The sequence below is a fragment of the Harmonia axyridis genome, chromosome 4 (assembly GCF_914767665.1).
Source record: "Harmonia axyridis chromosome 4, icHarAxyr1.1, whole genome shotgun sequence".
Classification (NCBI taxonomy): Eukaryota; Metazoa; Arthropoda; class Insecta; order Coleoptera; family Coccinellidae; genus Harmonia; species Harmonia axyridis.
In genome coordinates this window covers 42,107,841-42,130,686 of record NC_059504.1, presented here as the reverse complement: position 1 = coordinate 42,130,686, position 22,846 = coordinate 42,107,841, and the positions used below count along the sequence as shown (strand labels likewise).

Sequence of the window (22,846 nt, the reverse complement as noted above, 5' to 3'; positions counted from 1 at the left end):
TTAGTCAAAGCTATCTTCCCCCTTCACCTCCTTATGTTCAATATTTCCATATTGATGAGTAATTACTATAATTACCATAGAACGGCTGGTAATTGTTAGTTAAAGGCTCAAAACCTTTGTGTTTTGTCATTTTTTGACATTTTGAGAAAATTTCTCTAATTCTGATTGGCTGTATCTCGGTTGATATAAGGTTTAGAAAAAAGTTTCGGGAAACAAAATCATAAGGAATTCAATTATCTATAACTTTGAAAATGAAAGTTTTGGTCGAAAACTAATTAAGTTGAATGTTATAAGCAAAAAACCGAAAAAAGTCCGAAATTGTTGAGGTTCTTCAGCCCCTTCTCAAGTTAGCACAGGGTCCTCGCGTTGGATAACTTGACAGAATCATCTCACAGCACCCCTAAACAACCTGAAGGAGTTTCATCAAGTTCGGAATTTTTTCCAGTAGACCCCACTTTTTTAGTCACTGGACAATTATTTTGATCGACTGTATCTCAATTAATATTGAGTTTGCGAAAAAGTCTGTGAATACAAAATTGTAGAGAATTTAATGGTCTACAACTTTGAAACTGAACGTTCTGGTCGAAAACTACTTAGTTGAGAAGTTATGAGCAAAAAATTGAAAAAAGTCCGAAAATGTTGAGGTTCTTCGGCCCTCCTCAAGTAAGCACAGGGTCCTCGTGTTGGATAACTTGACAGAGTCATGCCATAGCATCCCCGAACAACCTGTAGAAGTTTCAATAGGTTCGGAATTTTTTCCAGGTAAAATACTGGACTAATGTTGGGGACATGTAAAAATTGCGTTTACTCCCTCTATGTTTATTACTCTATGGTAGTAGTTCTAAACCTGAAAATATATAACATTTATTAAAACACTTTTAATCCAATATTCTCTACAATTCATATAAATCTCATTTACAATAATCACTAGATAAACATAATAATAATAATCATATCAATTTTAAAAAAATTTCAGAGCTAAGCAGAAACCGTTTCTACCATCGATTTTTTGATTATCTCCCCGAAATTATCACCGCATTCCGTCGCATTGTCCGTTACTGCGTTCGAACTAACCGCCTCATTCTTCTCTGCACTTTCCGCCTCTTCGACGACGACGCCGCTCGAGTTCACGTCTTCGGAACTGTCCAAACCCTGCACGAAGTTCTCGTTGAACGTGGCAAAGCTGCCATAACGGCCGTGGATGAGGTCGGAGAACGACTCGATCTTATTATTGGACTCCACGGGGTTCAAGCTGGTGTATTGATTTTCCTTCGAGTTGGAATTCTCCGAGCCGAAACCGTCGCCAACGTTCGGCAACAACTGTTCGTAACTGCAACTCGGCGAGCTCTCGGACGCGAAACCGCTCTTGGTGCCCTCCCCGGCAAAATCGCCGTACACGGGGTAAGGGTTGAAAACCGCGTTGAAATCGGCGAAGCCGGGATGGTACGAGTATTGATTGGGGGCGGGGTACGAGGACGCCGACGCCAGGAAAACGCCGTCGGAAAACCGGGGATCGGAAAACTGGAAGCCGTGACCTGGAGTTGGCGCGGACGTATAGGCATGCTTCATATCGACTGCGCTCCCGTCTTGTGTCGAATCCTCCCCGTAGCAATCCTCCCTGAACGAGTAAAGATCCAAAGAGTCGCTTCTAGCCGGCAGATCTCCAAACCCTGGGGGGTTCAGGCCTCCAGGTCCTTCTCCCGGCGCTCCGTAGTGGAGGTTCGTGAAGCTACCGTCGTGGATGCAACTTTCCACCCCCAACTCGTTCCTCACGTTAGGTCCATTGGAGAACTTCATAATACGGCAGTTTTTCGTCTTCTCCTCCTTGTACTCGATGTTCAGCCTCTCGTTTTCCATCCAGTTCCGCTGGTTCTTCTTTTCCTCCGCCTTCAACGCTTCCTCCGTTTCTTGCTTCTTCTCAAGCTCTAGCCGCATCAGAGTATGAATAAAGTGCGTTCGCACCCTCACCGGGTTAAACTCTATCCGACCAGAAGAATTGGCACAGTTATCTCTGGAACATCCACAAGGAAAGTTAAGCCTATCTACCTGGCACTTAATTCCAGCCTGACTGCAAGAGCAGGTTTCCGGATCGCAGTAACCCTTGCAACCGCAACCACAAAACTCCCTGGACGATCTTATGTCCTTGCAGTCGTCCTTCTCGTACGACTCGATCTTCCTAACCCCAGCGGCCTTCAACAAGGCCCTCCTCTGTCTAGTGGGCACCGGCTGCAAGAAGTAATAGTTGTCCATGTCCATCTCCGACTCAGAAGCGTCGCTTGGTTCCTCCTCGCTCTCACTCTCCTCGCTGGAGGTGGCGGCTGCCAGGTTAGATGCGCTCTTGTTCCTCATCTGCTGCATCAGCTGACGGTGAATCCTCCTCTGTTCGTTGGCGTGTTCCATGATTGTGAATTTTTTCGAGTGGGTGTGGTAGGCCCCCATGCCTAGCGTGGAGCCTCCTTGCGACGGGACGCAGGTGAAGCCTTGGGCTCTGGGGAAATAATAGACGGTGACGCTGTCGAAACTTATACCCCGTTTCTTTTTAGCCTTCGGCCCGGATTCATCGTCGGTTGACAGCTTTCTCTTCAGGTTGCTCTTTTTCGGTTGTTGTTCTAACGACACTTCCCCAGTACTGGTAGAAATGGCGTGTTCATCCGAGGAGAGGTCATCGGGACCGATAATTTGTTCTGGTACAGATGCATTGGTTTCTGGACAAGGTTCCTCGATGGGCATCCTGGCGAAAAATGACGTTTCTGAGTCGCTACCCTCGAGAACATCGGTCGACGATGATATTTCTTGTCGTTCCTCGCAAATTTCCGAGCCCAATCCTGAATCTGATCCGTCAGATCTGAAAGAGCACAAAAATAATGTTATGGTGGAATTATATACAGGGTTCTGTATCAATGAAGTGGACGTCAAGTCGTAATCGGGTAACAGGATAAATGAATTATGTACTTTTAAAATGATAGACATTACAGTTTGAAGTATTCGGGACAACATAACAAAAGAATAACTGAAAAGTAGATAGAAGGTAGATTTTATTAATTTTTGAAATGTGCATAATTTTCGAAATGCATATCTTAGATTTTTTTTAATTGTATAATAACTATTATGACCTGACCTATTTACTCGATTTCGGCTTGACGTCGACTGAACATTTCTACATTGTACAAGTTGGGCTCGAATCAAGGTCCCGATTTCAGCAGTAAATACAAGAAAGTTTTCATTTTCCAAAAATAGAAATCACGTAATTTTATTAGCTCATGATTCAATAAGATAAGATCTTAATTCTTTATACATACTGAGATTGAAATAACTACACTCTTAGAATGATGTCATTTTGAATTTAGTTTCTAACTTTTAGTTTCTGGTGATGACAATATTGTTATCGATAATAGTGGTACTCAACTAGGATTGGAATAAACACCTACACCTTTACGCAAGGATTTTTTTTTATTGAACAACATCAATAAAGTCTATAATGAAAAACTAAAGATATGGGCTAGGTATTCGAGTGGAATTTTGCAGATGGCTTTTATATATGTATATATTTTTTGATTACTTGGAATTATTTCTCTTTCATTCATATTGATAATTTGAGAAGACATAAATGGATCATTGTAAAATGATTTGCCGTATAGATGATAAAATATTACCTAGATAATAGGTTATATTAATATTAATTATAAATTATTGTGAATGACGGTACAGGACTTGGGGTATTGTATATTATGCATATTTAGAGCATTTTAAGCCTTGTTAAGTCAATAAAAAAAAATCTATTTCATTAACATAAGCAATGTTTTCAGGAAAAGAATTTGTCATTTTATACAATCTCCCAGAATCATGAAATTTTCAGTGAAAGATATAAACTACCCAAATTCTTATCCTAGCAATTTTTTTTTTGCGTTTAATGAGAAAGCAATATTGTCATCTCCAAAAAATATGTCACTCATTGCAAGTGAGTTGAAATGTAGTTAGTGATCTCGAACGTTCGTTTTCGCAACGACGTTAAAGAGAAATAAAATTTCGTTGAAGAATGTAATTCTTTCAACATGCAAGTACTTCTCAGATTCGATTCTTTCAGAATTTTAAAATGGAATTATTCGTTTCGAAATTTCAATAAAATACCAGAAAATAATAATTTCAGAACTATCAGAACTAAAAAACTTCACTGTGAGATTATTGTATTCTGTATAATCGTAACAATATATGTTTCAAACTTGAATATTATTGGAAACCGCCAATACGCTCTATTAGTGTGACGTCACACACCGCCATTTTTGTTTCTCCTGTCAGTGTTCGGAATCCAAACAAATAAATTGTCATTCAAATTAGTACGGTATCGTTGAAGGAATTGGCTTATTTTCATAAATAAGAATATTTGAGAAACGATTTCAGTATTAATTGATGGACAGAAGGAACGAGGTTAATACCAGTAAGTTTGAATCCTGTATCATTCCCCAGATTTTGTAAAAAGCCGTTTTTATAAGTTGAACTTCAAGTTCGAACTAACTGGCATTAATCTCGTGCCTTCTGTCTATCAATTAATAGTAGAATCGTTCGCTAAGAATCTTATTTATCAAAATAAGCCAATTTCTTCAACGACAACGTACTAATTTGAATAACAATTTGTTTGTTTGGATTCCGAACACTGACAGGAGAACCAAAAATGGCGGTATGTTACGTCATCACTAATAGAGCGTATTGAGAAATGAATTATTTCCTATTTGACTCCACTGAATTGTACTCAATGATTCATCATTTGCTCATACAAAACACCTCAAGAAACATAAAAATACGGAAAATTTTTTACTTCTCGTTAAAAAAAATCAATATAAATATCACACTGCGAGTTTTGAACCAGAGATTATTCCAAAAATAGCGATTTTTGGGGTCAGAAATTCTGTTTTCTGTATCATCGTATGACAACACCTTTCACTTTATGGTTGCTCGCATATAATCAAGTTTTTGATTAATGAATTTTTCCAAAGGTATGATTTTCAGCCTTTAAAATTCATGGATCAGTTTTTGAAGTTTAGAGTCTACGATTTTTGAAGTAGCTACTACATTCCGCATGAACATTTTTTGTTAATTCTGTGAAAAGTTATATCTTCGAACTATTTTAAAGATCTATTACAGTAAATAATAAAGTTAGGATCTCACCTGTCATGGGGTTCTTCCTGTTCCTCCTCCAAAGTTTGTAAGCTCTCCGTTGCTGAATCCTCCCCTTCTACTTCAATTAGTCTATTCGATAAAAAAACTTCCTTTTCCTTCAACTCAAATATTTGTGTGTCTTCACTTAGTGTCGCGCTTTCAATACCAGTATTGCTACTAGAACAGTCGAAATTTTCGGTAATAGAAGATGATGCCTCATTCATATGAACCTTCTCCTCCATTTCTCCTGGCGTGTTTAACAAATTGTTAGTTATATCTGGTTCCGACATTTTTCCTGTTGATGCTGTAGGAACAGGTTCGTTTTGTTCGAGCACCTCAACTTCCTCAACCGGCATTCTCTGGAAAAAATAAGAAATGTACAGATCTGGAAAAATTTAGTTTTAAAAGTGAGGGGGATGAGAGTATGGCGAAACCTAAAATATTATTTTTGACATTGATGACAATTGATTAGTGAAGAGGTCAAAAAGTCAATTCAACGGGAGATACTTTGATGTCGAAAAAATAGAGGTATCGATAAATTCGATGACGATACTCTGATAGGGGGGCATAATATCTAGAAGACATAGAGTATAAATAACTTAGGGCCAGTTGTACCATTTGCCTAAACATTGATTAAAAATTTATATGTTGATTACTCAATGATTTCTCAAGAGAAATCAGAAATTGATCAATGTTTAAATTTTAATCAATGTTCAGGCAAATGGTGGAACTGGCCTTTAGAAAAGGTATTCCAATATTATATTTTTTTATTACTATAAAAGGGAAATAAATAAATTATAATTTTCAATTAATTTCTACATTAAGGCCAATATGCACCATTTGCCTAAACATTGATTAGAATTTAAACGTCGATTAATTTATGATTTCTCTTAAGAAATCATAGAGTAATCAACGTTTAAATTTTTAATCAATATTTAGGCAAATGGTGCAACTGGCCCTATAGTGCATTGAAAATTTTGCATGGTTTCCTCAAAGTTCAAGTGTACACTGTGTCCGTAAAGTATGGAACAAATTCATTTGTAGCTAAACAGACCATTTTGAGAAATAATCCTGAAACACGTCGATTTTTGATTTTAATTTACAGTATTTTAAAATATTAATCTAATATACAGGGTGAACTACTTTCGAGTAATGACCTCACCGTCATTTTTTTTAAATGGAACACACCTATTTTGTCTCAATTTTCCGATTACTTAAGCTGAGCTGATTAAAAAATGTATCAAATGTTAATTCCAATTGGCACAGGGTGGACAAAAATAATAAATTAAATCTAAGCAATAATTAAACGATTCACGAACACCAAAAATATTGTAGTACTAAACTGTCATTGAACACCAATAAATTACTAAACAAATAATGACATTTCACAAAAAACTAGACGACTATGTTTTTTCAAATTAATAAGAAATAATTTCTTTCATATTCTGTCTGCTAGACCACAAGTACCAAACATGTTTGGAAACAGCTCATTTTTTTTTAATCTGAAAATGTAACAAACTACAGGGTGTTACATGTAAACCAATTGCCGATAGGTTATAAGTATTTTTGATTATATTGTTAATTTAACTAATAAAGAAAGAATGTTACGCGTTACTTTATGAGCACACACAAAACTATTGTATTTTTGTCCACACTGTACCAATTGGAATCAACATGTGATACATTTTTGGAATCAGCTCAGCTAGAGCAATCGGAAAATTGAGACAAAATGGGGGTGTTCCATTTAAAAAAAAAATGTCGGTGACGTCCTTACTCGAAAGTTATTCACCCTAAATATTAGATTATTATTTTGAAATACAGTAAATTGAAATAAAAAATCGACGTGTTTCAGGATTATTTCTTAAAATGGTCTGTTTAGCTAAAAATGAATTTGTTCCATACTTTACGGACACAGTGTATAGTTTTTTATTAGCAATTTTTGTTAATAATTTCGGACTTGGGTTGCCTCAACGTCCTTTCAGTTCAAGGTGACCGACCTGTATCCAACAACGATGGAGCATGAAAATTATACTTTCGTTTTTTGTGGGCAATAGTTTACTATCACTCGTGCCAGTCTGTGCGAATAAATAGTTTATTGGAAACACACCTTGCGATTTCGGTCAGTAGGACAAGAGATCATCGGGTTCCATTGATTTGAAAGTTTAGGCAATATTTCTCTTGCAGATTCTGCAATCCTGGAAGTTATTCAATAATGAGAAATCAAATTTTCAATTATTACGATATTGAAAATATGAAATGCTGCTAATAGTATCCAATGTTTTCATATTTATAGAAAAATCTTCAAAATTTTTTAATTCGGGAACTATTAGAAGTGGAACTACTCATTATACAGGGTGTTTCATTGGGAATTACAAAGTAATCTTGAAATAATTATGCATTCAATATTTTTGATAATTCATTGTTAAAAGTCACTTCAAACCACTTTCAGGTATCCAAGTTCTTAAAACCTTCACTTTTACGTTGAAAATTTGTGCAGTAAAACTGTCTGCGTGAAAATTTGAAGTACACGTCTCAGTTTAGTTTTTAGTGGTGTTTCCGAATATTAAAACATATTTTCAAAATTCCGATGTACAGGGTGTTGTTACGAGGATTCAAACGATTCATAATTTTTTGTTAACCCGGACCTGGATTTTCAAGGCGGTTATTGCATGATAGGTTTGGGCTCTCAATTAGGAACATATTTGCCAAAAATGAAGAAAATATACCGGGTGGTTCGTTTGATATGGCCTCAAAAAGAAACGGGCAAAATTCATAAAACACCCTGTATCTCGGCTACGAAGACAGTAAGATCCAATAAATGGGGTATCTCCAGAACCGCCTTGGTGCCACCTATGCACCTGTGAAGTATTTCCGTTTTCCAATGAAACACCCTGTATGACCTTACTACAATATACTTCTAATTTTTTTCATTTTTATAAATTCATGGGTATACAGGGTGAGTCTTTGACTTGTACATATATTTTAACCCAAGATTCCTGAGGTCAAAAGAAACACTTTTTTCCTTTACCATTTTTTCCGATTCGGCCCGGTTAAAAAGATACAGGCTGTTGAAAATCGTGCTGTGTTTATATTTGGCATCACTCGAAATTTGAAATTCAAACTTAAAACCACAGATTACTATAGTCTGTGTTAGATCTTTCATAGATGAATATTATTTATTTGAGATTTTAAGGTTAATTCTTGCACGAAAAATAAACAACGATATCATATAAATGAAATATAATGAATGAATGGATATGAGTATCAGAGCTAATATGGGTGGTAGCGAGCTCAATTCGTTATAATTATCGAAAATGAAATAGAAATCAAGAGAAGAATATTTAATCTTTAGCGTCAACGAAATTGGAATAACTCATTTATTTGATTATAAACACTACTTTGTTCAACAAATGGAATGTTAAACGTGAGTTTATGATGGTTTTTCTAATTTAGTAGCTTATTTCCAAGGTTCAAGAGGTATATCTTATGCTTGAGAAAACTTCAGTGTTCCGGTTTTCAGGGGTGAATTAGCTCATTTTGAAAATTTAAAATGGCTATATCTTTTTAACAGGGCCGAATCGGAAAAAATGGTAAATGAAAAAAGTGTTTCTTTTGACCTCAAGAACCTTCGGTTAAAATATATGTACAAGTCAAAGACTCACCCTGTATACTGCGTTATCTATGTTGTAGTCCGGATTTCACAGCCGTCTTTCAATGACATATGTCAAACAAAACTGTCATCCAAAGCGTCATATGTTTAGTTGAAGGTTAGCTATGGATTGTTTATCTACTTCTGAACGTGTGAAACTTGTGAAAACAAAAATAATGATTTTGTAGTAAGTACGATAAGCGTAGATTATGATCGACATAATCGGCCATCTGAGAGTACAGTTGATAATAAAGTGACAAAATTCGTAGAGACAGGATCTGTTACTGATGTCTGAAGGCCCATATACCATTGAAATACACTCTTGACCGAAAATATTGCTGATGTAAGTGAAGTTGATGAAGATGCAAATTTATCATTTCTCGGTGCGTACAAGATTTGGGCCTCTCTCACGTTACGCTATGACGTGTTTTGCATCTCCATCCTTATAAGGTTCCGTTAACACAATAACTAAAGCCAGTTAACCATAGAGAATGTGCTGATTGCTTGAACAACAACGTTTGGATGATGATTTTTCGCTACGAATTTTCTTCAGTGATGAAGCACATTTTTTTCTAGGTGTCTATGAAAACAAGCAAAATTGTTGCATGATGGTGTCACTCAAAACGTCAATTCTCATCGCTGTAGCCAAATGAATACTGATCTTTTTCATTTGAAATTACTTATATGAAATTGGAAGAGATATTTTTCCAGCAAGATGGCGCAACGAGCTACCAAACACGACCCGTTTTGGCTTTGTTTCAAGAAAAAATCCCAGGACTCGTGAATTCTCGTTTCGGCGTAGTGTATTGGCCACCAAGATCTTGTGATTTATCGCCTTTGGTTTTTTATTGTTGGGTTATGCGAAGAATCGTGTTTATGCCTATAATTCTCAGACTAATAACTTTCTGAAAACCAACATCCGCCAAGTTATTGGTGAGATATTGCCCGAAATGTGCCGTCGAGTCATCGAAAATTACCTCACAAGAATCGAGTCTTCTAAGGGATCATGCGGAGGACAATCGAATGATGTTGTATTCCATACATAATGGCAAAGTCCAAGCATCATATTGGAATAAAAATTGGACCGATATCCTAGATAACAATGTGTTTTATTTACGTGCGTAGCCAAAACGAAAATTTACGGCGTCTCAAAAATTTTACTTCTACGATTTCAAAAATTATATTTGAAAATAATAAAACAATAAGAATACGTCATATTATAATCTTTGACGAATTTTAAGCTTTTAACGAAATAATCAAAATATTCCATGTCAGAATAACAAAATGTGAAATGCCAATTCCAATTCATGAGTAAAATTCAGATGATTTTTTCTAAGAATGTTTACCAAACATTCACTCATCAGTAAACTGCTGTCTGCTGCAGATAAAAATAAGTATTGACCTACGCTTTGACGAATGCTATACGCTAGTACGATGTTACGTAGGAATGACGTCAGACGAATCCACGTCTTTGGCAGCGTAAGAATTCAGAAGTTTATATTGTAAAATATCGAATATGTTCCTGGTGTTATGGTCTTTAATTATTATTTGATTAGGTAATTTCCATTTGTGAAAAATAATGGAAATTCGAGACGAAACTTTTTTATTTCTCTTTCATGATGAATATCCCAAATATTTGATGTTTATTTACGCAGATAGGTATACAATTCCAAATCAGGTTTTCAAAATATCATTCGAAGAATTCGGGGAAAAAGACTATGATACTTTTGAAAAAAATGTTATTAGTAAGTGTATTCGCACCATTATACTTTTCTTATTATGTACAGGGTGATTGTTCATATTTTACTCAATAGTAATCTTAGTTAATATTGGTCTAATAAAAACGTTTAAATAGGCAAATATGAAGTTTTTTTTTTATGGAGATTCCGAATTCAGTACTCGGAAATGCAAAACAGCATAAAAATATACATTTCATGTTTTCTATAAACAACTACCATAAATTCAACCACCGAATCTTAGATATGAAAACCTATTGATTGAAAACTAAAGTTGGGAATCATTCTGAACCACTTTGGTTTCGTGTATAGGGATTTATCAAGCCAAGTAGCTTGATATTTTAACCAACTTCTTGATTTGAAAATCAAGTCAATCAATGAAAAATTACATATTTGAGCTTGACTAGAATTGATTTTAGATATTTATTGTTTGACTTGATATCAAGCTACTTGATATTACTTGAGTTGATATACACGCGTCGCACGGCACATATTTCTGCAATCTCGTGCGCGCTTAGACTATAAAGAAGGGGATTCCTCGAGCGCCGGGAGATTGAAGCATTCCCAGTGTGACTTTATTAGCAGTTTTCTCAAATTTTTACGAAATCTATTGGTAGATTTTGGTAGTTTCAGAAATATCTTTCCAAACTTGGCCAGAATGGCCAAACAAGGATTTTTAATCAACGCCAGCATCTTCAGCTCCTCTTGAAAGACAATTTTCCAGAGCTGCTCTTACAGTTGCAAAAACCCACAATATTACATATAGGAGAATCCTGATTTGATTGTTGAATGCTTCATCAGGTATCCTTTTTTCATAACTTCACAATAGCTAAATTATTTAACTGTGAAAAAAATTTACCCTTTTGAAACACGAAAGAATTTTCATGAATAAATCACATTGTAAGCTATTTTTGAGCATCAATTGATAATTTCGAAATGAATCAAATTATGTTACGCTACTGCTATAGTGTCCCGTCAGACAAGGAGTGACGAATGTTGGCATCAAAACAAATGCATCAGTTACAAGGTGATTTCCGTTCATCTTATCATTATCGTAAGTAATTGCACAAGTGCATCAAAATTACCGATAATTTTGCATGACAGCGTGTTGTCATAAAAACTGCATGAGTTCATTTTCTCCGAAAATGAAAATGACCGAATGCAGTTTTTCAAGGAAAACACGCTGGAATGCGAAATTATCCGGTCATTTTGATGCACGAGTGTAATTCGGGGGAATATTTCCCGAATAAACTGTTACATCACCTGTCAAACTGATGTAGAATGGAATTGCCATAGATTCGAACTGTGTAAGATGCATAGAAACTAAGCATCTATGAACAGAACAATTATCGCAGTGCAGTTTCGCTTCCTACAATGCAATTATCGCTGTAATTTTCGATAATTGTTCTCCAGATACATAGAATTTTTGACAGGAGGGAAATATTCACTAAAGGCTCATTTTCACGAAGACAGTGGCACCATCATGATAGTACTACCGATGTGGCACCATCATGATAGTAATACCATCATGATAGTAGTACCGAGAGTTACTATCATCGTGAAAATGAGCCTCAAATTGAACCAAAAAATGGTTAAATATTAAAAGAATCAACTTTTCCACTGATAGTTGTAGTTACCTAAAAAAAATCCCTAGATGGCATACGCATACAGAGTTTTTTTGAACGATTTAAAAGGTTCAGTATTGAGCATGAGAAACATATAGGAATCTGGTGATCTTAGCAACTACAATCAAGCATCGAACTTCATTCAACCAAATTGACTATGGTCGATCAGAAGCAAATATCTGGTATTAAATCCGCCACCATTACACAAAGTGGTTACAATCTCAATCGCAAATAGCGATGTAGCGAATAACGGAACTATGAATAAGGAGCTTTGACTGTACTGGATACAGAGGTCAATAAGAGAATGGTAATAACAGACATGACAGAGTAGGCGGCTAAGGATAAAAGGATGATGCATCATAAAATAATACACCAAAATACGTGAATCTGGATACAGATCGTCTGAATTCGATTCATGTTCATTTATGATCAACATTAAATCTTCACCTTATACCAAAAAAATGTTATGTAGTTGTACTAATATACAGGGTGTTCCTAAATTGGAGGTACAAAAGAAAATGAGAGATTCCTTGAATAATTTCGAGAAAAAAAACAAACACTTTGTTTTCGAGATACAGGGTGTTTCTTGTAGCCCTACATTTTCGTGATAATGTATTTTGTGATACTTAATCTGGATTAAGTAATCCCGTGGATTACAACACAGTTATTTGAGATTTTCCTCTCGAGATCAGTAGCAGATGCGACAAAACTACAAGAAACCCAAAGTATAGTAATGGACCAGAGTTTCTTTTCACATTTTTATAAACCACTAGTGGTATAGCAAAAAATAGCTCTGGAGGAAAGAAGCAGGCATTGTTCCAGAAAAAAATAAAACCCTGTAGATTTGCATTCGATATTAGCATATCACACGATGGAAATTTTGAATTAGAATACCATTGCCAAATTTAAGTTAAATCAAAACAAGCCCATGTTTATGATTTTTTTTCATTTAGGTTAGGATCTAAGGATTCTGTCGGGAATACCCTATTTATTCAATACTAGATTGAGCCCGCGACTTCGCTCGTGTGAAATGACCATAACATTTTTCATATCTATCCGATTTTAATCGAACAAAGCCTGAATGATGTTCCAAAAGCTTATTTTAATCATACTAAAAATCGCAATGGAATCCGTGCAATAGTTCCGAAGATTAGCATTTACTGAACACAAATATACAGATAGGCAAATGAATTAAAAATGTATTTTGTTGTTCTGTACCCTTTTCCCATCTCCCATGCTAATTTTTCCATGACTGTCGGTGTCTATTTCTTTATAATATGTATGCGTAGATTTTCAAATTGAATTTCAACTCATGACTAATTCCCATTTGCGAAAATAATCAAATTAAGTCAAGATATAATGTCTTTTTTAATGAATTTGAAATCGATAGAATATGGATTCTTTTTTGACGCTTGCTTTCAATGATCTGAACTATGAACGTCCTTGTTCACTTGAAGCTGTATTTCGATATGTTTCTGAATAATAACTAGTCTACAACCATCAATAATTACCTTCAGAAATCGATATGCATTTGACGGAATTTCCTGCGATTTGGCGGATGCGCTGGTATGTTATCATAAATGAAAAAATCCCCGAAATCAGTGAATGAATAAAAATTATAGAAGATTTAAACGTTGAACGGTTAATATTTTTCAATATCATTGCACTGAAGATCCCCGCATACATACAGACTCTCCAAGGACTATGCGTGATATCTTAGAAGCTTGGATGTTGTGTTCTGTGTGGGTCTTGTTACTGTGTTCCACTGCAAGCAAAGTTAGTTGAATATTATCTCTGTCATCCAACAAGGTTTGACACTTCCCTAAAACTTTTCAGTTCTTTTTTACTGGCAAATCGAGTCTGATTACATGATTTGAACTTCATTCATTGAACATTAACATTATTTTTATCATGCTGTCTAACGAATCTCTTTTATACAGAGTTGAATTATAAATAATTCGATGATTATCAACAAATACACATTCTAGGCCTTTGTGACCTCTCAGAAGCTCTGAACTTAGTTGTAGTGTAGGTTTCGGACGACAAACAATGATTTATCCAACAGTGATTGGTTACATATCCACAATTTTTTCCTAACCTGGACCTCAAACTTCATACCCCCTACATTGTCCAGATTTGGAAAACAGCTCTCACCACTTGGCCAACCTCTCGATAAAATCTAACAAATGTCTTCAATTTCCATTCAATACCAAGTGGAATATAGCCTACTTAGTCGCAAGGCTAAATACCATGCTGAAAACAACAATATCGAATTTCTGCCTGACCATATGTTAAGAGTTATCACTCATTTTCTTTGAAACAATAAATAAGATGTCTTTACTCAACCATCACCTAAATTATAGTCATTCAAGATTCACCTCTCATCCATTAATTCTGGATAACTCGGAAAGTTCCACAAAATCGTTAATATATTCGGCTCACCACCACTCAACATTTGCGCATCCACCATTTGTGTTAGTAAATTTTTTAAATACATGCATCGAGATCAGTCTGTATTATTTTGTTCAGTTACTTCTGATTAAGGAATATTTCAAACAATTCTTATGTTTAGAGCTATCAAGTTTCAATACTTCGGAGAACAATGACACCTCGAATTATATCTCATTCTGTACACAAAAACCAAGATGTAAACATAAAAGGTGACAGAATAACAAGAAACGTATAATACCTCTGATAAATAATGATGATCCAATAACTTAGTGGTGAATGAATCACCTCTTAAATGACGATTGTTTCATTTCAAAAATACTTCGTATTCCTTCGCCGGCAACTTTAAAAATAGAGAAGAACGAATTCTATCATATAATCTTGAGCCAAAACCTTAGATCTACCCACACAATATGCAATCATATTATCGTTTACAGAAAGATTGGAGGAAGTTGTTTATAGTATTCATACTTTCCTCCTTTTAGAATGTTGCCACACAGAAATACACTTAAAGGCCAGATTAGTCCGGCTCAGGAGGTAGGAGTATCACACATTTTAATAAACCAGATATTATATACGTTAGTCAACGGTACACAATGAACGATCATGGGAAACAGAGTTAGAGTGGAAAAATATCCAGTGTTATGATGTAATTGTGAGGAAATGAGTATCTAAAGTTGTCTATCTAAGTTCGTTAGGAATGCAAAACCCAGGACCAACAGAAACCACCAAATATTTACCTTATTTTACCTTCGCGGCAATCACTAGATCATAAATCAACAGGCAGGCAACAATAACAACAATAAATGTATAAGACTTCCAGTTCGTGGTCACTAACTTAAAATACACAGGATAGCTTTATGTTCTGGCCAACTTGTCACTTCGAACAGTTCACAATCCTTGACATCGTTATTATACATTTTGAGGAAGCGGGCAAAATTAAGGATAAGTCAAGTTATAAAGCTATACATTCACTCCGTCGTATTCGACTTGACGTGAAACTTCGGTTTGACTAATCTGATGCCAATGTTACGAATTCGTGCCACTGCGCATGCGGCAATGACTGTTTCCAACGAGGGTACGGTAGAAATGGAATTGCTTTAGAGCTGTTGTATACAGAGTGAGCCAATGAAAGGGAAACGCCAGATATTAACTTTGGGTACCTGCATAAAAAATATTTGTAGGTAGATGAACAAAGTCGTCTGATCTGAGGTTACTGAATTTTGCACTAAACTTTGTTGTTTCTGTTATTTTTTTTTTTAATTATCTGAACTTCATTGCATTCCGTTCCAAAATGGTTTTATTAATGCCAGGTTACAACCCGAGATTTTTCAGAATCCAAATGAAAATTTTCAAAAATTTATAACTAGGAAACTAATGAGGCCATTCCACATATTTCCAACTTCCTGATTGTAGGTCATCAAGTTACTGAATTAGTTCTTCAAATACACATATAATATTTTACATACATACTCAAGGGAAAACAATAAACCATATTGTACAATGTGCAGTATCTTTATATTTCAATTTGCAGAAACTTCCAATTATGAACTAAAAACTAGAGATATTGAAATTGGTTCCTCGATTGTGAGGATCATACTTGAAAGGAAATAAATCTGAACATTTTCTACATTGCTTATATCTCATCGTTGAATGTGTTTTATTGAGTCAAAGAATTTAACCGTTAGATTTCAACGTTTGAGAGAAATCTCGAGATAGAATGTTGAGCAAAAAGTACATGCAAGTTCCTTAATTCATATTTGGATTAGGTACCTATATACAATATACAAAAATCTTGGGAAAATATTTTTAGTATCAATGGTAAAGAGTTTCAAGAAATGAACCCACATAAAACAATTAATATAGAAGCATCATATTCAGTTAATATATTCAAGGTTACAATACTGATGTATATTAAGTTTTTGAGTGCATAATATTGATATATGTATTTCCATGCTGGCTTATCCTTAATTTTCAGCTACTGATGTCACTCGAAATATTGCATTTCGTCGGCTAAGAGTGTAAATCTGCTATGTCCATAATGAACAATTTCACAGGAGACCAAAAAAACCGTACAGTACAGTGTTATAATAATAATAATAAGAGAGTTTATTCATGAAAATACATTCAATAGAGTTTATTGAATGTATTTTCATGAATAAACTCTCTTATTATTATTATTATAACACTGTACTGTACGGTTTTTTTGGTCTCCTGTGAAATTGTTCATTATGGACATAGCAGATTTACACTCTTAGCCGACGATTTGTCAGTTCTTTTGAAGTCATTCAGATCTTTCATCTAGAATTTAGATAGATCTACTTATTGGCGAAATTAATACAATGAACTTTTCCATGGTGATGGTGCTTGCTATAATCATGTACGTAGAACATGTGGAATGATGGGTACTGAATAAAAATTTTGTAGATTTTTTTTTTCAAAATTTTTGAACGAATTGTGTTGTTAATACTTCCAACCGAAAATTTACGGAAAATCAAAATCTATACAGAAAAATTATTGAGTTTTGAATTTGTTCAATTCAGTGACGACGCCAGCTTTCAAGAATTGGGAAGGGACAAGGAGGGGTCAGAATTTTTTAGGAGGGCCAAGATTTCTAGATACAAGTTTACTTTATATTCGTGTTTCATATTTTTGCTCATACGATATTCCAGGGAGAAGCAGCATCAATTAAGGGCCAAGTGACAACCCCTCTAGCGCTGTCACAGGTTCAATTTGAAGACGAAATGTACCTGCATTTTTTACCTCACTTACTGCGACTTCGAAATTATATTGATATTTATGGGGATCAATTAAGACTTTTATTGACAGCTAGGTAGTAAAAATGTACAGATTTTATAACCAATAATACTCAATAAACCATAGATTTTGGGTATAATTCATTTCAAAAATACAAGACGGGGTAGTACTTGGACACAAATAGTACCTACTAGGGATTCATCAAGACAAGTAGCTAGCCATTTTAACCAGCTACTTGACTTGAAAATCAAGCTCGTGAAAAATTACCTACTCGAGTTTGACTTGATATCAAGCTACTTGATATTACTTGAGCTTGATATGCACGCGTCGCACGGCATATATTTCTGCAATCTCGTGCGCGCTTAGACTAAATGAGGGGATTCCTCGAGCGCCGAGAGACTGAAGCATTCGCCAGTGTGACTTCATTAGTAGTTTTCTCACATATCTATAAAATCTATTGGTAGATTTTGAAAGTTTCAGAAATCTAAAAGCTGGGGCCACATTGAAAATATAGGTTTGAAAAACCATTTAAATTAATTAATGTTTTTATTCAATATGAAGAAGACTCGGAAAAAGGAATTGTTAGAGACAAGAAAATATATAGAATTTATTCAGAATAGTAATTTACGTAACAAGTCCGGAAAATAGGGTTTTTTTGGACGAATAGACAATATTCCAGGACGAGCGTGAGCGAGTCCTGGAAGTCTGTGAGTCCAAAAAAACCATTTTCGGGCGTGTTGCGTACAATATTTTTTCGGGAACCATGTAAAATAACACTATCGCTGCTGCTTTCCATATTTTATTGCGATTGTGATAAAAAACATGCAAATTTTTGACAACTAATTTCATATGAACTGTCAGCCGTTATCTCGGTTGTTATGGATTCTATGATTCTTTTCCGGCCTAGTCCGGGAAGTACGTACTTTCCGGACTAGGCCGGGAAATGCTACTTTCTCAGAGAAAAAGCGTCCGGGAAGTGAGCACTTCCCGGACGGTTGGCAAAAAAATCTATTTCCATAAAAAACTCGAAAGAATGAATTTTTTCTTTGGAAAAAACAAGACGAATTTCGCCGAGCTCGTTTCAGTAAGTATCAATTTTCCCCGGTTTTTTATCCCGTGTGTCAAAACATCTAAGGAACAGATGTATTGGCATTTCCATTCATTGATCAAGAGACTTTGATTAGACTATATGAACAAGTTGACAAGGACCTCAATTTTAAACCAATCGAACTAAAGAAATAATGCTAGGACAGAAGTGAAAAGATAATAAAATCAAACAACCCTAGAAATGGATAACAAATAAAACGAATACCATTTTAAATCAATAAAAGACCAATTGATACGAATAAACTCTCGAATTTTGCTAAAAACGAATATAATAGAATGAAAAATATCTCATATCTCTGAAACTGAAAAAGGTGTTTGTCACTATAAAATTTTCTTTTTCAAACCAATCTTCAGAATTTTTAATTTTCCCTTGTTAATTTTTTTGAGAAAATTTTTGAAACCATTTCAACACAATTCAGTCTTCTTTGTTTCACATTATTCTTTAATATTTTATAGAAATAAATACAAATTCAGAACCAACTATGCATAAATATTTTTTTTATCGCAAAATATCTCAACTCGTTTGAAGTATATCACAATACGGAGTTTGATCAGAGTTTTTTTTCGAAATTCCAATAAAATTTTCGAAAATTTCAAACTCAAAAACCATTCAGGTTGTGACTTCATGCAGGAAATAGGCAAAGGACTAATAATTTCAAATTTGATTAGATATTAGCAATATGGTATATACTAATCAATTTTTGTATCATTTTTAATGAGACTAATCTTGATAGATATGGTCTGGAATATGAAGGAGTTTTTCATTCGATTTTAGAGGGATAGAAAAATTTTCTATTGGACGACTCTAAAGGTTCATCCTCGAAAAAACGTAAACCTAATAAATCGTGTTGAATATTTGTAATATACGAGGAACGCTAATTAATAAATAACAGATATGACGATAATTATTGATGTGAATAAACCGTACTCAGTCGAATTCGCTTGAGCAAAAATTCTTGACAATTTTATCTTATCGAACGAAACACTCTGTATGTAATATCAATCCGTGATAACTTATCACCTTCTCAACAACGTCTTTGATATTTCCTTATATTTTCCCGCTACGCTTGTATGAGATACAAATTTATTTAAGTTTTTTACGATTTATTTTGAAACTGAACATGAAGTAAACAGTAAAACTTTGCATATTTTTTAATTTTTCAATTTGCAATAAATTCGGGTGCTGAAAGTTATAGTTAGAAAAAATTAAAAAACTTCTTTTTCAAGAAGTAACACTTGGGGATTTATTATTTCCTTCCACCTGACGTAACAGCTTATCTAAAACCACTCCAAATTTTACACTATTGCTTAAAATTTTATAATCTACTATAAAATACTTCATCCCATCAAAAAAATCTATTTATCTATCCCAGAAAATATCTAACAAAATTTTTTGGAATTCGTAACTCTCGAAATTCTTGATTTCAGGCTCTATAATTCACAGACTGTGATATCAAGATGGCAATATCAATGTAATGAAATAAGACAGACTTTTTAATTCAATTTCTTGAGTTTGAATACTATAGGGGAAAATAATAAACTAAAATCAAATGGGATTCATTATTCAGTCTAAAGTCATGCTCCGTCGATATATTGCATGAATAATCAAGAGGTCTATGTGTTAGGATAAAGTAATTTGATTCCCCAATGAGCGAAAGGCTTTAGGTGGTGAAGTTGAGTATAAATCGCGAAATATCTAGAGAAAATCGTGGATTTTAAAAACGAACAACAGAAGCTTAGATCTTTCTTCATGCTCACAGAGGAAAAAATAACAACAGAATTTCAGTATCGACTCAGTTTTAAAAAAAAAATTTTCACCCGACGATTCAAACTCAAAACTCGGATACAAAAATCCGATTATCTGAACCGATTGCAACGATCGATCCGCTTTCTAGTCGATTCCCAGAGCTTTCGAGACATTCGAAACTGGAGCATGGAAACCACGATTTGATTTCAGCGCGAAAAAAAAATTCAGAATTCAAACGCGCCTCCCATTTCTGTTGTTATTTCGCGCTCCTCTCTTCCGGAAAAAACGCAGCAGGCAGTCTAGGAGACATACTTAGACTTACCTAGATGACTGTTTACAAAAACCACGTTCAATCAAAAATGTATAGAACGGAGAGAAGGAGGAGGCTCAGGTTCGAGGCTGCGGCAAGAAGAATCGAGAAACAACTGAGCCTCCCATCGAGGCGGCATGGCACATTTATATAGCACGCTTGCCGCTCCGGATCGCAGTTTACTGATCCGCAGCACCCTGAGCATGCGCACGAGGCACGAAACGTCGTATAAACATCGATGTATCGCTCCGCTGCGGTCTGCCAAACGGTGGATTCGAAGCGACTAACAAAGGGTTTTGCGCCCCTTTTATTTCTTGAATTTTCTGCGAGCTGTCCGTGTGGGATTTGCATTGGTGCGCATGCGCCGTCTTCGATTTTCCACTTGTCGAATGTTCCTTTCTTCTCTTTACGTGGGTTTACCCAATTTCGTCTATGGTTAACGGAAAATTGGAATATAAGCTGCTTTTTCCATATCGATCTCGGCTTCGAGGAGTAGTGAATCTGTTTGTGCTCTCGTTTGACTTACAGTCTTCTTCGGTTTTGAGGATTTGGAGTAAACAAAGTAGAGAGGCTTATGCAACTTTCAGAGGCAAAAAGATTTGGGGTTCGATATACCGGCTGACGGTAATTGGGGATAAGATAAGGCTATTCAAATATTCAAATTAATCTAATGCTTTGGAAATAATTTGATACCTTAAGCTAATAATACAACATTTAATTCAACAATCCTTTCATAGTTTTATCAAATCAACCGAGTTGATATTGAGAGGCTCATAGAGTAATGGGTGAAAAGCCATTTATAGATTAAAACGACCAGTCCAGCTTCATCCAACCTCCAAGATTACCGAAAAGCCTCTCTATGCAAGTCCTTTTAGATTTACCCCCTTCTCAGAGCCGGTGTGAGTAACTTTGGCTTTTGAAGCAAAGACTTTTCAGCTCCCCTACTGAAAAAGCATTGATCGTGCGTAAAAAACATTGACTAGTTTCGAATGCAAAATCGCAGGAATTTTCCATATGTTAACATAACATAAACATCAGCTGCCAAAAAAATCGAAAGCGAAGGTAGTGTTGTCTTTGTGAAATACATAATGATTTTGATCCCTCAAATGATGGTAATAGGGAATTCTGTTTATATTGGTTGGGCTTCCATGTGTAAGTTATTATACAGGCTGTTTAGTAAAGGAGGTCTGGAGATTTTTATTAAAGGTAATGTTGATAAACGCAACCTCAAGGTATTTTCAAAAATCAAAAATGAAATATGAAAAGGCGGCCAGCAAATTGGGCCGAATTGCCGCCCTTCAAATAGAGGTGCCTGAAACGGTCGCTTCACTGTTTCACCCCTAACGCCGGCCCTGTCTCTTCTTCTATTCTGAAATAGGAAACTGAAGGGACTCCAAATAAAAAAACAACATGCCAAAGGCTATATGAATGACAACATCTTCTGAGACGAACTGTACCCTGATGATTTTCTTAGATTCATGCCTAAAATCATGTGAACTATTACCCTTTTGACGACCTGTCTTGATCTGTATGTATAAAGAATAAAACAAAATAAGGGTACTTGTTTGCGTTTTTGGTGAAGGCTTTTCCATAAGGAGGTTTCATTTTGATATAGAAAAAAATGAGTATATTTTAGGAGAAATCAATAGATGCTTATTTAATTGTAAAAAGGATGGTATGCCATTAGTGATGGAAACCGATATCAACCAAATGACCGCCATGGATACGGTTGCAGCAATAGTATCATCATTTCAATTCATGAAATTTTCCATGGCCATTTCGCACATTAGTGCTGTATATCCTTGACAACTTCCCAAATTCAATCCAAGTTTGTATGGTGTATGGAGCATTGGCATATATTTTACTTGGTCCCAAAGAAGGATTAGACCCAATTTCAGGAATGTTCATTAAAATTTAATGCCGCATTAAAAATTTTGAAACTTCCTTAAACAGTGCAGGTAGCAATAGGAGGATTAAAATTTTAATGACAGCATTAAATTTTAATGGACTTTCCTGCAACTGGGTGTGAAAACGTTGAACCACAAAGCCAATTGTGATCACCTCTTCGATAACTAACACGGTAAGGACGTTTCTTGCAAAATTGCGATTATGTGGCAAGTAGCGACATTTTGTTGGAAATGAACGTCGTTCACTTCAATATCTTCCTACTTCGGCCATAAAAAATCATTAATCATAAATTGGTAGCGCAATCCATTCACCATAAAAGTTTCACCTTTCCTCACTTTGGAATAAGAATTCTATTCTATTCTAAGTAGGGTCCAATTACACCACCAGCCCAAAAACTGCATCAAA

General features: G+C 35.2%; 1 protein-coding gene and 1 non-coding gene across 3 annotated transcripts; both read right to left on the bottom strand.

Annotated features, from left to right (window-relative positions):
* Nucleotides 1-863: 863 nt before the first annotated feature.
* On the bottom strand, nt 864-20,694 carry LOC123677553. 2 transcript variants are annotated; one of them, XM_045614135.1, is made up of 4 exons: nt 15,353-15,632; nt 7,262-7,349; nt 5,164-5,513; nt 864-2,845 (listed from the first exon to the last, which is right to left on the bottom strand). In XM_045614135.1, exons 2-4 carry the CDS (start codon nt 7,292-7,294, stop codon nt 979-981), a joined length of 2,250 nt encoding a protein of 749 aa, XP_045470091.1. In that variant the 5' UTR covers nt 7,295-7,349; nt 15,353-15,632; the 3' UTR covers nt 864-978. The 2 variants fall into 2 exon arrangements, with proteins under 2 accessions (XP_045470091.1, XP_045470092.1); XM_045614136.1 differs by lacking the exons at nt 7,262-7,349; nt 15,353-15,632 and adding an exon at nt 20,546-20,694.
* On the bottom strand, nt 19,232-19,306 carry LOC123679401. Its single transcript, XR_006747411.1, has one exon. It is a non-coding gene; the product is annotated as a small nucleolar RNA SNORD71 (small nucleolar RNA).
* Nucleotides 20,695-22,846: the final 2,152 nt, after the last annotated feature.

What these genes read in the sequence shown, in the direction of transcription:
- LOC123677553 (XM_045614135.1), bottom strand. Translation starts at nt 7,294, where the DNA reads ATGATCTCTTGTCCTACTGACCGAAATCGCAAG. An exon ending in CTACTGACCGAAATCGCAAG is followed by an intron (nt 5,514 to 7,261) that starts GTGTGTTTCCAA and finishes TATTTTTTCCAG; the next exon opens with AGAATGCCGGTTGAGGAAGT. An exon ending in CAGGAAGAACCCCATGACAG is followed by an intron (nt 2,846 to 5,163) that starts GTGAGATCCTAA and finishes GTGCTCTTTCAG; the next exon opens with ATCTGACGGATCAGATTCAG.